At 37.1% G+C, this 17,240-nt stretch overlaps 1 protein-coding gene across 5 annotated transcripts in view; it reads right to left on the reverse strand.

Moving 5' to 3' along the window:
- The window catches only part of LOC131592496 (zinc finger RNA-binding protein-like), a 48,245-nt gene that overhangs the window by 1,979 nt on the left and 29,026 nt on the right, over window positions 1-17,240 (reverse strand). For all 5 annotated transcript variants that reach the window (XM_058864044.1, XM_058864046.1, XM_058864045.1 and 2 more), the window contains 7 exons: window positions 15,121-15,326; window positions 14,725-14,875; window positions 13,143-13,284; window positions 6,991-7,088; window positions 6,101-6,196; window positions 1,307-1,418; window positions 1,103-1,200 (listed from right to left, as the gene is read on the reverse strand). In XM_058864044.1, the coding sequence (XP_058720027.1) occupies window positions 1,103-1,200; window positions 1,307-1,418; window positions 6,101-6,196; window positions 6,991-7,088; window positions 13,143-13,284; window positions 14,725-14,875; window positions 15,121-15,326 (903 nt within the window). The remainder of the gene's footprint in view (window positions 1-1,102; window positions 1,201-1,306; window positions 1,419-6,100; window positions 6,197-6,990; window positions 7,089-13,142; window positions 13,285-14,724; window positions 14,876-15,120; window positions 15,327-17,240) is intronic.

A 17,240-nucleotide genomic window follows, 5' to 3' on the forward strand; every position in this document is an offset into this window, starting at 1 on the left:
GCTGCAAGCATGAATAGCTAATACTGTAAGTAGATACAATAAATATTAAAATTTAAGCTTACACAGATTTCCTGGGGAGACTTTATAATGCTGGTATCTCCACTGTCTTTTTGCTTAGAAATGGGTCCTGTAGTTTTAAGCTAGGCCCAGAGAGACAGAGAGGGCGAAGGGGAGGGAGAAGCAGTGTGCAGTTTGTCTGCAAAAGCTTTGCTTTACTCCCCCAGAATTCCAGTCTCATGGACTGTGCTGCCTAGCACGGACAACAAGACAGATAAGAGCTCAGTGCTCTCGGAGTTCTCAGCTTTTGCAGAGAGAGGGAGTTTTCCTTGGTTTTTTTCGCTTGTTTCCCTCATTAGCCAAGGCAAGAAAGGTTTTCCCTGGACTGTGCCTTCTTCTGTGACTGTTCAGCTTCTCTCCAGTCCAGGATATCAGGAGAATCACCCAGGGCCCCCCCAAGCTGCACACTGGGCCTGGCATGCTGGGCCTGAGCCCTGGAGAGACTGAGCCACATCCACAGAAGGACTCTTTCTGAATTTGCCATCTCTTCAGAACAGTGAGAGGTTCCATTGTTTAATATTACTCATTTTTTCATGCTTGTGAGTACTTTGCTTGTTAAATAAACAGTTTTTTCCACTTCTCTCCAAGGAGACTTTTTTCTCCCAAACTGGTTGGGGGAGGGGCTGCTGAAATTTGCTTTCTAGAGGAGACCCCTTCAGAGGTTTCCTCCCAAAATTTTCCTTTAACCAGGACAATTTATAAAATATTAAATATCATTGCAATTTTAAATCTAATAACATACTACTGTAGAGTAAGCATCTTTACAGAGATTATATATTTGTAGATGGGAGTGCTTCAAACTTTTCAGAAAAATGTTAATTTTAGTACAAAAATGAACACTAGTATACATTCTCTGTTGTGACATTTTTATTGCCTAGCTTAATACTGATCATTTGAAAGACTGGACTACATTCTAAGAAAAGAAAATTCATGTCCATCATATAGCTCCATTAATAAAAACACCAAAAAACCCCCAAATCAACCAACCACCCACCCCAAAATACTATCCATCAAATTTACTTACTTAACACATACTTTTCCTTACCTGTGCACTTGAAGTAATATCCTCTCGTTGCTGATCTGTCATTACAGCAAGTGTATCAAAAGGATCTTTCTCACAAGGGTCCAGAAGGCCAGGACCACCTAAAACAGGCTAATTAGTAGCAAATCTCTGCCTTATTTCAATAAAAATTACAGATTTTACATTAGTTAAAAATAAGTATACAGACACTGATCAACTGCAACTTGCCTTTAAGGATGATTCCTGAAGATATACACTCAAAAACTCTTCTTAGTGCATCCCCAGGACTCTGTGGTCCAGTAGCACTGCTAATTGCTTTTTCCACAAGCAACTCCATAGCCTAGTAGAACAATAAGAAAATCCAGACAATTTAGAAGACTGATTAAAAAAAGAAAAGCTACTACTGTTGTTCAATACAGAACTTTTGACACTGAAATTTTGAAAGATATTGCACATCACAGAACACTTTCAGTTAAAATGAAAAAAAATCAGATGCTTGTTAACAATTAATAAAAAGAAAGCTACTGTAAGATTAACATTGAGTATTGAGTACTGATATGCTGCTACTCATGACAAGTTGTCCAAAGTTTTTCTTAGAAATTTATACAGTAGTAGCCTACTTGGAGAACTTGTCCAGTCATTTTTTGAGAGCATGAAACATGGTGGGTCACTGGAATCTGTCAGCCATGTGAATAAATAGCACACAGTATGAAATGATGAATTTGATTCATCTAATGAAATTAACAGGATGCTACAGAGAATTTTTTTTTCCTACAAGAATGCAGAAACCTAAAGTATCAAAAATTTAATGACCTTTTAACATTTAAGTGGTTACTAGTTCTTGAGTTTTGCAAAACTGAAGTTCACTGCAATTTTTGTTTCCTGGCTATAGGCTAACACTAACTTAGATGTTAAACAAGTGTAAAAAAACCCGTGATGATAAAAAGGTTTTCTAAAATTTACACTTTTTTTTTTTTTTTTTCTGTGAATATGTCCATTGTTTGCCTTTATTAGACACTATTTTTTCCAGGGGAAAAAAAAAAACAACTATAAAAGATTTTTGCAAAAGTAAGCATTAAATTGGTGTTTCAATACCACCTCCTTGGCAAGTTTTATTTTCAAACAATATGTGACTCTTGTTTTTTGGTGGGATTTTTAGGAGTTTATTTTTTTGGTTCCTCTCCCAAGTTTACAGTTGCTCCAATGTTGCCTTCTATTTTCCAAGAATAAATGTCCATTCTAATGCATGCAAGTAACTACAGGCAGTGCTGATTACAATCACTCACTAAGGGTGCCTATTCCTTTCTATTTTAGCTCAATTTAACTGACAAATTTCAATTCTTGAACATGGTATTTTAGTACTTATACTGTATCACTCGGTCAAACTTTTGAGTTTTAGCAACAATTTAGTTGTTTTCAAGTATGAAGCAAAATACAGCAAGAAAGAAAAAAAGCAGATCACATTATTGCATTTATACAAGTCTAGTTCTTTTGGATCCTCATTCAATACACTAAAGTCTTCAACTTAATCATAGGAAAATGTGAATTATGATGCCCCAGTGTTTATGTGCCCAAAGGGCTAGATTTCAAGTTTGGAAAATAATTAAAAATAAATCAACCTTGAATATTGGTTGCTTCTAACTTGTAGGAACTTGACACAATTCTTCTAATTTAGTTTTTATTTCTAGGTATATAAAGAGACTGATTCTAATGTGTGTGTTTAGATTTCCTATTTTCTATTATTAAAACTACTTAGGCTCTTTTTGAAAAGCTTTGGCATCTCTGGCTTGTAACAGGCTTCTAGCATACAGGTCAGGAAAAGTTCTGTGTCTAGAAAAATATATTTCTTCTACAAAATTTCATCTGTAACTGTCAGAAATCAACTATATTTTAAATCTGTCTTTTATTTTTTTTGTCAGTAAGACTTTGCCAACAGGCCAAAAGAACAACTGAATACACAAATTTCAATAGTGATTCATGGCACTGGCAATGCATTGGGTACCAAGAGTGTTACTGAACAAGTTAAATTTCTTTAATAAGAAGTTTATGCAGCAGTGGGGGCAGATGTTGGAAAATTCTTCTAACTTTAGCACAATAGTGTATGATCCCTGTATTTGTGGTTAATGTTTAGTTTTGTACCATACAGTGCTTATGCAAATACCAGAGATTAATGTGGCTTTGTGCTAACTCCCTATATCTGTGATTAATAAGTTTTGTGTCAGCTAATATTTCCTTGTTTACTTCTATCAGTGATTAATATGTATTAGCTGATATCTTAGTTTTGAGAACAAGGACTGTGTGTCAGAGCAAAGAATGACTAAAGTACATTATGACCTGACAATATATTTCAGATACTCTGAAAGAGAAAAGATTCATCAGAAGATCTAGAACCATATCCAAACAAGTCCATGGAAATAATTAGCATATATGCATGTATTCAGGAAATGTGATGAATATGCATTAGTTTCAGGAATATAACCTGGTCTGTTAGGTTGCTGTTCATGCATGCTTTGAGAAGAATCCCCCATGTATCCAGCACTGCTAATAAAGTAATGTTGGCTTTCTAACCTAGCATAGTGGTTGGAGAGTTTATTTCCCATTTTTCGGAGACAAGAGCAAGTCAGGAAGCACTTTTAGAGAGAACTGAGACACACCTAGGCCCAAAATCTCTCATGAAATCCTTATAGGCAAATTCAGGAAGTATGGACTGGGTGAGTGTACAGTGAGGTGTATTGAGAACTGGCTGAATGGCAGATCCCAGAGGGTTTTGATCAGTGGCAAAAGGTCTAGTTGGAGGCCTGTCACTAGTGGTGTCCCCCAAGGTTCTATACTGTGTCCAGTATTGTTTAATGTGTTCATCAATGACTTGGACAAAGGGGCAGATGCCTCCTCAGCAAGTTTGCTGATGACACAAAGCTGGGAGGAGTGGCTGATACTCCAGAGTGCTGTGCTGCTCTTTAGAAGAACCTTGACAGGTTGGAGAGATGAACAGAGAAGAACCATCTGAAATTCAACCAAGGCAAGTGCAGGGTCCTACACCTGTGGAGGAATAACCCCAGGCACCAGTACAGGCTGGGGGTGACCTGCTGGAAAGCAGCTCTATGGAGAAGGACCTGGGGGTCCTGGTGGACAAGTTGTCCATGAGCTAGCAGAGCCCTTGTGGCCAAGAAGGCCAATGGTATCCTGGGGTGCATTGGGAAGAATGTTGCCAGAAGGTTGAGGGAGGTGATCAGGGAGGCTGAACCTCTACTCAGCCCTGGTGTACTGGAGTGCTGTGTCCAGTTCTGGGCTCCTCAGTAAAAGAGAGACATGGAGCTCCTGGAGCAGGTCCAGCAGAGGGCTATGAAGTTGATCAAGGGTCTGGAGTATCCCTCTTAGGAGGAAAAGCTGAGGGAACTGGGCCTGTTCAGCCTTGAGAAGAGGCAACTGAGAGGGGACCTCATCAGTGTTTATAAGTACCTAAAGGGTGAGTGTCAGAGGATAGAGCCTGGCTCTTCTTGGTGATGCCAACCAATAGAACAAGAAGCAATGTGCAGAAACTGATGCACAGGAAGTTCCACCTGAATATAAGGAAGAACTTTATTCTGTGAGTGACCATGCACTGGAACAGATTACCCAGAGAGGTTGTGTAGTCTCCCTTACTGGAGATATTCCAGATCCATCTGGATGCAGTCCTGTGCCATGTGCTCTGAGATGACCCTGCGCTTGAGCAGGGAGGCTGAACCAGATGACCCACTGTGATCCCTTCCAACTTTACCCATTCTGTGATTCTGTGACACATTGCTTCCTTTCTGGCTGCGCCTTAGAACAAATATTATGAGAAATAAGAAACAACATTCCTTGTTCTTCATCTATGTGCCTGCTGTGTGTTACAATATTTTAAAGGATACTTTTCTAAAAGTATGCCTGGATTTATTCTTTGGCTACTTAGTAAGCAATATTGAGGGTACTTACATACTTCTGAGCTTCTGTTAAACTGTATTTGTACAGTATATCTTTCATGAAGTATAGCACAGAAATTGGAATTTATTTTTTTTTTTTTTTACTTTAAATATTTTAAAAAGCAGAAATTATTGCTCCACATTTTTTCTGGTCAGCAAGCTTATTACAATTGTAAAACATTTCTCATTGAAATAATGCCAACTATTATAACTGTCTTGACAATGTTAGCACTCTTCCTGCCAAAACTGAAAAGTCTACATTAGGAAGCAGCACAGTGCAACAGTATTTGGTCTATAAAACAAAACAGTCAAAGTTGAATTTACTTCCACATATATATGCTTCAGAGATTTTGGTTCAGACTAACTTTGTGCAGTCCACAGATTGAACATTTATTAATATTTGTAACACAAGTTACACTCTTGGAGAGCATCATTTAAGATAGTCAATGTAAAAGAATGCTCCAAAATCACCCAGCTTCAAGAATTGAGATAGGTAACCAGTTACAAACTAGAGAGCTGTGTCTAAGTGACACTGATTAAAATGCCAATGGTGACACATACATAGACTAGTACTGTGGTATTTCATCTTGCAGAAACAACATATTAATGACTGCAGGAATTGCTGTGATTTATTCTTTCAAGTAGCCTGTTATAACAGAGCTATCTGGGCACAGCTGACATCATTTTCTACCAGTTTCAGTAAAGTCCAAGCGATTCAGAGTAGACTGTAACAAAAAAATAGATTCTTTGATACAGAGTAAAGGAAAAAATGCTAAAATATAGAATAAGAATGCTACCCTCAAAGAATTCTAAACAACAAGAAAATTCCTTTGGAAAAAAAGTTTTCAGCTCCACATAGCAAAACCACAAAAAATTAAAATTTTAGAGGTAATCCGGATTGTTTCTTGGGGAAAACCAAAAAAACAACCAACCAACAAACCACCCAAGCAAAACCCTACATTACTCCTTGAAAAAACCTAAATTTAAAAACTGTAGTAACACATTCCCATGCTTTATTTGCAGTGAATCAAAAAAAACCCAATGTGCATTAAAAAGCCTCATTCAAAAGAACATTACTCACCCAGCTTGGAAAATCAGACCAAGTTGGAACCCGCTGACAGAGGTCACGAAGAATACGTATGATAACCACACAGGACTGCAGACCATTAGCTCTAGCCTTGAGAGCAATACAAAATCAAATTAACCTCAGCATATACAGCAAATAGGACTTGTTGAAAGACTAAAACACCGCTGTTCAATGGAAGCTCAGATACAAGACTGAAACAAATTATTCTACAACTTTATTCTAAGAGCTGCCATTTACAGCAGTATTTTATACAGGGTTAGTAATTTAAGGTGATAGAAGTCAAAGTGCACAGGTTATACAAGAATAACATTTCTTGATCCTCTATACACTTTGACCTATGTTCACCTGCAACAATAAATACAGTATTTTTCTATATTAAAAATAAAGGTCTAAGAAATAGGTATAGAGACTGAAAGGTGAAGGGAATCTGTTTGGTTTTTTTATTGTGCCTTTGCCAGAATACAAAGCCACTAAACCAAACAGTTGCTTCTTGCCTTTCGTTCCCTACACTTAAAGAAATAGGAAAAAATGTCTTAAATCTAAACAAAAGCTTTAAACATATATTCCATTATTTAAAGCAAAGTTACTCTGCAGCCTTATGGAATACATAACAAATATACAATATAACACCCCAAGTGAGTCAAGCTTTCAACATCGCCTTCTTGATGACCAGAAAAAAAAAAAAAAAACCATCAAATGAGCAATAACTGCATAAAGCAGCTTCTCCCTACTCTACCTTCTATATTTAAATTCAGGGACCAGAAAAATATTAAGTATCATTAGCATGAACAACACTGAGTGTTTTCACACAGTTAAACATTTATATTGCAACTGAACTAATCTCTCATAAGGCTACAAGAAGAAAATAAAATGATGTTCCGAACCTGAAACCACTTAGCGTGGCGTAGAGCAGCCAGAGCGTCAAGGCATTTTTGCCTGTCCAAGACGTCCGGTGGGTCTTTCACCATACCCGAGGTTACATCTAAAATGGATTGAATTGGCAAAATGCAATGAGGAATGGGTGTTTGACCATTTAAAGTAGCTTCAATGTCACACATGCCATTTAAAGCTTGAACCCTTGAACAACAAATGTAGTTGTTCAATAAAAGTCATTCAATTAGTATTAGGGCATTAACCCAGTATGAAGATTGTGTAGAATCCTATTAAACTTTAGCCATCAGGTTATTTTCAAATGCATTGCAGATTATGCAATACATAGTACTTCTTTCTTTAAGCTAACACTGGAAAAACATATATCACCTAAAATTAAATAGAAAAGGAAGAATGGTTGGACACAGTGCACCAGCACAGAGACCACAAGACAGAAGGAACACTAAAATATCCACTTTAACAAAGTAGAAATATTCACATTTAGTTTCATGAAAATTTTAATGGTCACATGCTATTTGGGACCTACTCTTTTTAAGAAAAGAAAAGTATATTAAAAAAAAAAAACACTTAAAAGCACTAGATATTTTGTAATGTTATTTTTATCACACCTTAAACTTGAAATGGAAATTATTTTCCATTTAAAAAAACTAACTAAAGGAATATAAAACTGTCTTCAGTTTTAAGAGTTCCATTACTTTTTAATATTCTATCTTACTCATATAAATTCTTTAGTTCATAATATATGTGCTCCAATATAATCCAGGATGCAAGGAAGGATCTGAATAGGGACTACTTATGATTCAGCAAGAAAAAGAAAAAATCAAAGCAGACTATCTGAAAGGGCCAGAAGGAGAATCTGGGGAACTACAGGCCTGTCAGCCTGACCTTGGTACAAGAGAATGTCATGGAGCAGATCATCTTGAGTGTCATCATGCAGCACATACAGGACAACCAGGGGATCAGGCCCAGCCAGCATGGGTTTAGGAAAAGCAGGTCCTGCTTAAATGACCTTATCTCCCTCTGTGATAGGGTGACCCACTTAGTGGATGAGGAAAAGGCTGGGGATCTTGTCTACTTATACCTAGTAAAGCCTTTGACACCATTTCCCACAGCATTCTCCTGGAGAAACTGGCTGTCCATGGCTCAGACAGGTGCACTCTTTCTTGAGTAAAAACCTGTCTGGACAGTCAGGCCCAGAGAGTGGTGGGGAATGGAGTTACGTCCAGCTTGTGGTCAGTCACTAGTGGGGTTCCCCAAAGCTCAGTACTGGGGCCAGTCCTGTTTAATATCTTTATCAATTATGTGGATGAGGGGATTGAGTGCACCCTCAGTAAGTTTGCAGATGACATCAATTTAGGTGGGAGTGTTGATCTGCTCAAGGGTAGGAAGACTCTGCAGAGGAATCCGGACAGGCTGGATTGATGAGCTGAGGTCAGTGGTATGAGGTTCAACAAGGCCAGGTGCCAGGTCACTTGGGTCACAACAACCCCATGAAGCACTACAGGCTAGGGGGAGAATTGGCTGGAAAGTTGCTTGGCAGAAAAGGACCTGGGGTGATGGTTGACAGTGGCTGAATATGAGCCAGCGTGTGCCCAGGTGGCCAAGAAGGCAAATGACATCCTGGATTGTATCAGTAATAGTGTGGCCAGCAGGACTAGGGAAGTGACTATCCCTCTCTATTAGGCACTGGTGAGGCCACACCTCAAATCCTGTGTTCAGTTTTGGGTCCCTCAAAACAAGACAAGTCTTATGAGGAGTGGCTGAGGGAGCTGGATGTGTTTATCCTAGAGAAAAGGAGGCTTGGGAGGGACCTTGTCACTCTCTACAACTACCTGAAAGGAGGTTGTAGCGAGGTGGTTGTTGGTCTCTTTTCCCAAGTAACAAACAATAGGACAGGAGGAAATGGCCTCAAGTTGTGCCAGGGGAGTTTTAGATTGGATATTAGAAAAAATTTCTTCACTGAAGGGGTTGCCAAGCATTGGAAGAGGATACCCAGGGAAGTGGCTGAGTCACCATCCCTGAAGGGATTTAAAAGAAGTATAGATGTGGCATTGCAGATGCAGTGGACTTGGCAGCGTTAGTTTAACAATTAGAGTTGATGATCTTGAAGGTCTTTTCCAACCTAAATGATTCTATTATTCTAAAATATGGTAGATATTTTATATTTAAATGTTCAGAAAAGGATTAATTACAAAGCAGATTGCTTTGTTACCAAAATGGAAAAGACCACAAGGCCCTTTTGGAAATGGTTTAAATCAATGAAATTGGAACCACTGAACAATATGAAATCGCACCTTCAAGTTACTTTAAAAATTGTAGGGATATAATGTAATGATCACTTTTTAAAGTATTTTGTTTTAGTAATTATGAAAATGGCTATAGTGATGAGTGACAAAGTATACTGCTAGCATAACTGGTGATACACCAGACAAGATGAAAGAAAAAGCCTTCACTCAATGGCATTCATTTCACAGGAGCTGGTGAATGGAATATAATTTACTCCAGCAAGATATAAAGTTAGGTAACTCTGAGAACAGAAGTTATAGTCTCATGAAACATGCCAGCAAGTAGGGATGCTGCAGAGAGACAGCCCACAAACCACCTATTTATACACAAATGCAAAATAAATAGTAGGATACCTTAAATAGTAGGATACTTTAGAAAGAACTAAAAAGCCATGAATGAACATGGTTCTATAGCTTTGTAAAACTTAAATCTGAAGTACTCCATTCAGATTTGGGCATTTTTTAATAGGATAGTTCCATTGCTCTGCATGGGGCTAAAAGGAGGAGGATTTCAAAATAAGAACAAAGCTAAGAACATAGGTATCTTCTCAAACAGATGTTTAAACTTATGGACTATATGTTAAAGTGGAAAGAAGAATAACTGAACCAACAAGGTATTTACACAGCAAATTAAGACATTTAAAGTGGCATTTCATTTAAAACAAAACAAAAATCAAACTGACACCTATACAAGAGGGGTGCCAGGTAAGATAACTGATGAAACAAGTAAAAATTTAGAGAAAATGCACAGCAGGAAAATAGAAGGCAAAATAAGGCTGAGAAATTAAAAATGTGTCTCTTCTGTCTAGTAGCCTAATCAGTCAATTTTTTACAGTCTTTTAAAGCTACTGTGTGAATAGATTATACTGTGCAAACTTTTATCACACTAACTCACTACATAATTTGAAACTCCAATTACTTCTAGCTCCAAAAAACTTCAATTTGGAAAATAATTTTAGTAAAAAGAATTACAGTTTAAGTTCACAGAAGAGAATCATACTCAGTGCTGGAAATGTCAATCTAAAGTGTGCTACTACTAGGCATCATATGGATATCCTTGAAACTTAAAATGACTAAGAAGTTGTAAGACATCTCACTGCACTGAGAATACACTAACTGCAAAAAAATGTATCAAGGAAATTCTTGTAATACTTAATCTGTGAATTTTTGCATCTGTTTTACATTTCAGGATTAACCCCTTAAATAGTCTTTAAATTCAGATGCCTAACCTACCACCCTGTTGAGCTAAGACAAAAAAAGTTGTATTAATTTAAAAAACACAAGCACAAATTCTTACCCTATATAACTTTATTACTACCCTAAATATAAGGGGTTAATCTTCAGTTAGACATGCTGTGTCCACACTACTTTGTCATTAAAAGTTAACAGGCATATCCATTTTACTAAGTTTTATTATGCAAAATATATTTTACCCAGTCAACTATTTGAAAACTAGTGTGAACACTGCTTAATTGTAGGATAGAGACAAAGACAAAAAGAAAAAATCCCAAGTAACAGTAGGTGCTAGGACGATGTGTCCAAACCCCTCCTTTGTAAAGTATGGCAGGTGTGACACTGAGCTTTAGAAAACCTTGGTCAAAAATCCTTCCAATGTCTTGGCAGCAATCCCTGACAGGAATCAAGACCCTTTGCTAGAAAGCTTAGGACTGGGGCTGTTAGCTAAAGATAAAAAAAAAAAAAAAAAGACACATGCGTACATATATATATATATATATATATATATATGCTTTTATAAATATGTACACTTTGTTGAAGGAAAGACTGCAAAGATGGGTTAGAGCCCTTTGAATATATCAGATTTGGTAAACTGTCAAATGCACAATACTGTAAGGAACAGTAGCTATGTAGTTAACAATTTTATTTCACACTGGTTTTGGTATGGTTTTTGTTAGCCTTTTATCATGTAATGGGATTATTACACATCAAACATGTTTCTATTCTTCATGCGAGTCTCAGTCTCATCTTTACTCAAACTGCAGGCTAAAAATAAAAAAAAGAAAACTTTAAACCATTGTAAGACACAGAGCATGAGGAGCTGCAGTAAGAAAAAACACAAACACACTATTACTCTGCAGCAAATAAGCAGAAGTCTTCATAATAAGGCCTTCTTTGCTGCAATAATTTTCAATTCAGTCTTCTATTTGCTCTAGCTTCAAAAGTGAACTTTTTATACTGCTCAGTGTCTTGAAAAGAAATCTAACTTGAATTTACTTGCCTAGAGGCAGTACTCCAGCAGTGAATAAACTAATTTTAACTCAAGTGTGGGTCAGACAAAAGTACAGATTTGTTTCCTTTAGGTGGCATAAATTAAGGGATTGGTCATAATAATTTGAAATTTGTTTTCTTTTTAGTCTACATTATAGAATTTTAGGCCAGAAAATGGCAATTTAGTATTGTGGCAGGATCAGTATTGCGCTTTTTCACAGTATGTTAATAAACAAACATGGTGTTTAAGATTAATTTAATTTAATGCTGAATGTATAATAATCAAATATAATCAAATATTTTAAAGCATTCTTTATGACCTTAAATAATACATGAAGTCTGATTCAGCACAGACAAAAGTCATGTTACACTTAAGATTTTCAAAAAACAAGTAAACTGGTTGGGTGTGACAGTATATGTACAAAGACTTTATAACTAGGAATAATATGTAAAGCTCATAAATCATGTACAAAGCACTCTTTAAGACTCTTCAGAAGTCATCCAAACTAGAGAACGTATCTTGACATTTTTCTTTCTGATTATGTAGGATGACTTTGTTAACACAGCTTGCTTACAATGCATTAGTCATAGCTACAGAACATTTACTAATGCAATATAAAAATCTCAAGTAATTTAGAGGACATGTAATGATGAGAGGAAATAAAAAAAGTCTCTGTGGCTTATATAAATACATATATACACAAGCATACATACATACAATTTTTTTCAACCTGCATAGAAGTGTTAAGACAGCCTCAGATTTGCTATACATAAGTTCACTGTCAAACACCAGAACCCTGTTTGCCATGATCTCTTTCAACTATGAAAATACAGGATTAAAAGGAAACAAAAGTTAATTTTATCTGACCCGTAAACAAAAGGGACCAGTGTACTGTAAACATTAATCATGCTTGTTGGCTTAAAAGCTTTTAAACCTTGGAAAGCATTACAAAACAGACCATAAAGCAACATTACTGGCACCAGAGAAACTGTGAACTTCAGAAATGTAATTTTATTTACAAACTCTGCTTTCTGCTACAGCTGAAATGACAAAGCCATTTCTTATTTTCCTAGTCTGAGTTTGCCAGTTGGATAGAAGACTGGTTGCAATATCAGGAGCCTAAATACATTCAAAAATCACTCCAGATCAAAAAGCAACCTCAGAGTTCTGGAAAAAATTACATCTTCTTTTAAAATTATAAGCACTTTTACCATCAAAAATATTATAAAAGTACATTTTAAGTGGTGCTGCTATTTGGAATATGTAAATGATGGTAATACTTATCCAGCTAAAACTTGAAAATGTGATCTTTTTTTTAGGGCAGGACTGCATTAGAAAGTGAGTTTATAGCCACTTGCTATAAAATACTTAGTTTTCCCTATAATTTTATAAGAGGGGGAAAAAAATCAAGTTTGTACCTTTTCCAGAAAGCTGAGGTTGGACTTTAAATTAGAATTTTTAAAAATTAAATCCATCGTATAAGCATTTTTATAGCAAATTGTTCTCTACCAAGACTGCTTGTTGAAAAACAAGGTTTTGATCAAGTACATTAGTTATGCCAGCATGTTGCCTTCTAGGATCTCAATGCCATCTTAAGCAAAATAGATAGAAGTAATATCTTTAACTTCCCAACCTCCATCCCTCATGTTCTCCTCCCGAATGACTGGAGACGTCAGTGTGATAGTAACTTGCATTTTGGGTTCCACACATGAATTTAAAATTATTGCTGCTTCTGGGACTGCACACTTGATATCATATTTCTCGGGACTTATTACCTAAATATCAAGAAACAGAAATTTCTATTGGCATGTGGCCAAGAAAAGTAAGGGGAAGAAAATGGATTTCATCATAGCCTTTTTTAACAGAAAGGCAGAAAGCAATATAATTATATGAAGCAAATACCTCTGCATTCAAAGAAACAACAGTATACACAATTAATACATATATAAGGATTTGCATAGTTTCCAAATCATTAAGGAAAACACACAGCAGTTGCCAAGCGTGCAAACGAGAAAAAAAAAAAAGAAGTGAAATTCATATAATAAGTAAATTACATAACAAGAATCTTGACAGCATTTGAGATACATAAAAGCCTCAGTGCCACTTCAAATGCCAGTTGAATATTTTTCTTATTGGAACATAGGAGCCTTTAAAAAGCACGAAGATGCAGTGGTGGTTCTTCAAGCTCGCAGTTACAAGATGAGTACTGCAAGTCACATTCTATACTTGGCTATCACAACATCCTCTGATGAGAGCAAAGGACAAGATTAACACTGGGGGGAAAAAATAGTAAGAGTAACAAGGTGGTTACTCAGAATTGCTTCTTGTGACTAGATTTAATAACTTTAAATACCCCCAAAATAAAGCTGTAGGCACCTTTATCACCTTCTTCCACAAACTAGAGGGACAAGTGAATTCTCCATAAAGCCAGACCAAGATGAGCAGATTCTAAGTTTTCTTCTGTTATTTCAAACAAGAGCAAACCCAAGATTACTTTTTAATGAATCTGATCCTGCTAGTGCTTCTACCATGCCACTGATTCTGTTGAATATTTTACCAGACTGCATTGAAGTACTAATGCTGTGAAAAGCATCCTGTAACAATAGTGGACAGGCTTTGTTCAGTAGAGAGCACTGAAGCTAAAAACTTTAATCTGTACTTTCATTTCTTGTAGAAATACAGCAAATTGTTTATATGAATTTTGCTGAATGGTTTAAGACTACATGTACTTTTTTTTTGTGCCAAATTAAAAATACACACACAAGACTTAGCTAACTACTTCTGGGACTACAAAGCACTGACATACAAACTGGAAACAAGACAAGTACAAAGAGACTGGCATTAATGGAGAACTTTGACCTTTAGGCAGTGCTAGCTTCCTATAACACCACACCAATTATCTCTATCATTGCTGGTAACTGGATAATAGTCTTTCTTCTGCTCATTTCTATTTCCCAGTTGAAGGAAATCTATTAAATGATGATTGATACTACAGTGCTAGCACAAGCACTTAGACACTTGTATGGATGTAATATACAGAAAGAAAAACATGCAGCATAGTCCCTGAATTCAGATACAAACACTAAGAAAATTAAAAGAAACTGTACCTGAACTATGAAATGCAACACAGTCAGCCCTACAGACATTTGACTTGAGGACAGACTTTTACAGTATTTTTACCAAAATTCAAATCCAAAAATCTAAATATTACTTACTGCAAGTTGTTTGGGAAGACTTTCAGCAATAAAGCCAAGTAACATCTTTGAAGGCTTCTCAGCACATAACAAAACAAGATTGACATTTCGGTCTCCACGAAGTAACAAGCCTTTAGCCAAAACACCCACCCGTAAAACTCCTTTCAAAGCTCTGTGAATTATAGTTAAAAGCTGCATTTAAAATACTATAAAAATCATAAAACTAAACATGAAGATAGAAAAATTAAAATAAATAGCAGTATTCCATATACTCTTGAGGCCACAGTGACATATGCCATATCATAATCTGAAAGGAACAGAATTCCTGAAAGCACTGATAACAGTACAAGGAAAAACATAAAACGGCTTTAGAAACAAGTCATAAAATTCTTTTAAAATAATAAGGAAAAAAAATACCTGTCTTTACCACTGTCTTTTTTGTCATCTCCCTCTTTGCTCTTGCTTTTTTCATGGTCAGTCATATTGTCAGAAACAAGTTTCAAAGCACGCTCAGTAATAGAAACAATTTTTTGGACTGCTTGAAGTTCCTCCTCTGTTGGATATATAGCTGCATGTTTGGTCATCACATAGCGGTCATCAGAGGAGTCAGGGCGGCGTAAAGGCTAAACAGATGAAAAAGCACATTTCTGAAATTTGGGTATACAACAGGTCAAGGCAGGTGACTGCTCTGCTCTCATGAGACCCCACCTGGAGTACTGCATCTAGGTCTGGCAATCCCAGCATAAGGATGTGGACCTACCACAGCAAGTCCAGAGGAGCCCACCAAGATGATCACAGAGCTGGAGCACCTCTCCTAGGAAGACAGGTTGAGAGAATTTGGGCTGTTCAGCATGGAGAAGAAAAGGCTTTAGGGAAATCTTAGAGCACCTTCCAGTACCTAAAGGAGGCCTACAAGAGAGCTGGAGAGGAACTTTTTACAAGGCCATGTAGTGAAAAGACAAGGGCTTTAAACTGAAAGAAGATAGGTTTACATTAGATATTAGAAATAAATTCTTTACTGTGAGGGTGGTGAGGCCCTGGAACAGGTTGCCTAGAGAAGTTGTAAATGCCCCATTCCTGGAAGTGTCCAAGGCCAGGTTGGATGTGGCTCTGAGCAACCTGGTCTAGTGGAAGGTGTCCCTGCCCATGGTAGGGGGTTGGAACTAGATGACCTTTAAGGTCCATTCCAACCCAAACTATTCTATAATTCTATGATATACTTTCAAGTTCACAGGTGATGTGTGACTAGAAACCAAAGGTGGCTAAACAACAGAATATTCAAACCTCAAATTATTGAGATGTAAGGAAACGTGAACTGAAATATCCTTAATAACTTACACTGATCACAATCAATCACATCTGAAAACAACATGAGATGTATAAAAAATAAACTAATTGGGACATCCCAGGATCAAAAATACCTCCCTAACATAAATATCTATTGTCTTTCTGTTAACTGGGAAATACTTGCATACTGCCACAAAATAAAGTATCCATGATTGCTTTCACGGAATCACAGAAGAATTCAAACAGAAAGGGACCTCAGGAGGTCCTCTAGTCCAGCCTCCTGTGGAAACCGTGGTCAGCTATAAGACTATATCATGTTGCTCAGAGCTTCATCCTGTCGGTTCTTGAAAACCACCAAAGATGGAGCTTCACAACATCTGTGTGGAGGAAAAAAGAAAAAAAATCCTGTATTCAGTTTGCATTTTTTTTGTCTCAGCTGGTATATCTCACCCTCTCAGTGTAAAGAGTCTGGCTCCATTGTCTTTATAACGTATAGGTATTAGAAGGCTATTACATCCCACTGAAGCGCTCTCTTCTCCAGGCTGAACAGGCCTAGATCCCTCAAGTCTCTCCTCACAGGGCACACTCCAGACCCCTGACCCAAGTAGCCACACACTGAACCTGCTATAGTTTATCAGCATCTGTCTTGTACTGGAAAGTCCAAAACTGAATGTAGTATTGCAGTTTGGGTCTCATGAAAGTAGATCACTTCCTTTTATCTACTGATTAGGTTTGTTAATATCACCAAGGATGCTATTTGCCTTGCTTGCTGCCAGGGCACATGGTTGGTTCACATTCAGCTTACTATCTGCCAAGAACCCCAGATGCCTTTCAGCAGGGCTGCTACCCAGCCCTTCAGTGCAAGTGGTTATGCCCTCCCAAGTGCAGCATTAGGCATTTGTCCTTGCAGAATTCTATAAGGTTCCCATTGGTCTATTCCTCCAGTCTGCCTAGGTCATGCTGGATGGCAGCCCTGCCCTCAAAGGTATCAACTGTTCTCCATACTCAGAACCAATTCAGTTTCATATCAGCTGCAAACCTGATGAGCGTGCACTCCATCACCTTTCAGATCATTAATAAGGTGCTAATGAGATAAATCCCAGGATAAACACATGCAGCACTGCACTTGTTTACTGATCTCCAGGTAGAGTACGGCCCACCACTAAACCATTATCCTCTAAGACTGATGATCCAACCACTTTTTATCCATACATTTGTCCACAATTAGATAAATAAAAATATAATGCAAT

This window comes from Poecile atricapillus, chromosome W (assembly GCF_030490865.1).
Source record: "Poecile atricapillus isolate bPoeAtr1 chromosome W, bPoeAtr1.hap1, whole genome shotgun sequence".
NCBI lineage: Eukaryota > Metazoa > Chordata > Aves > Passeriformes > Paridae > Poecile > Poecile atricapillus.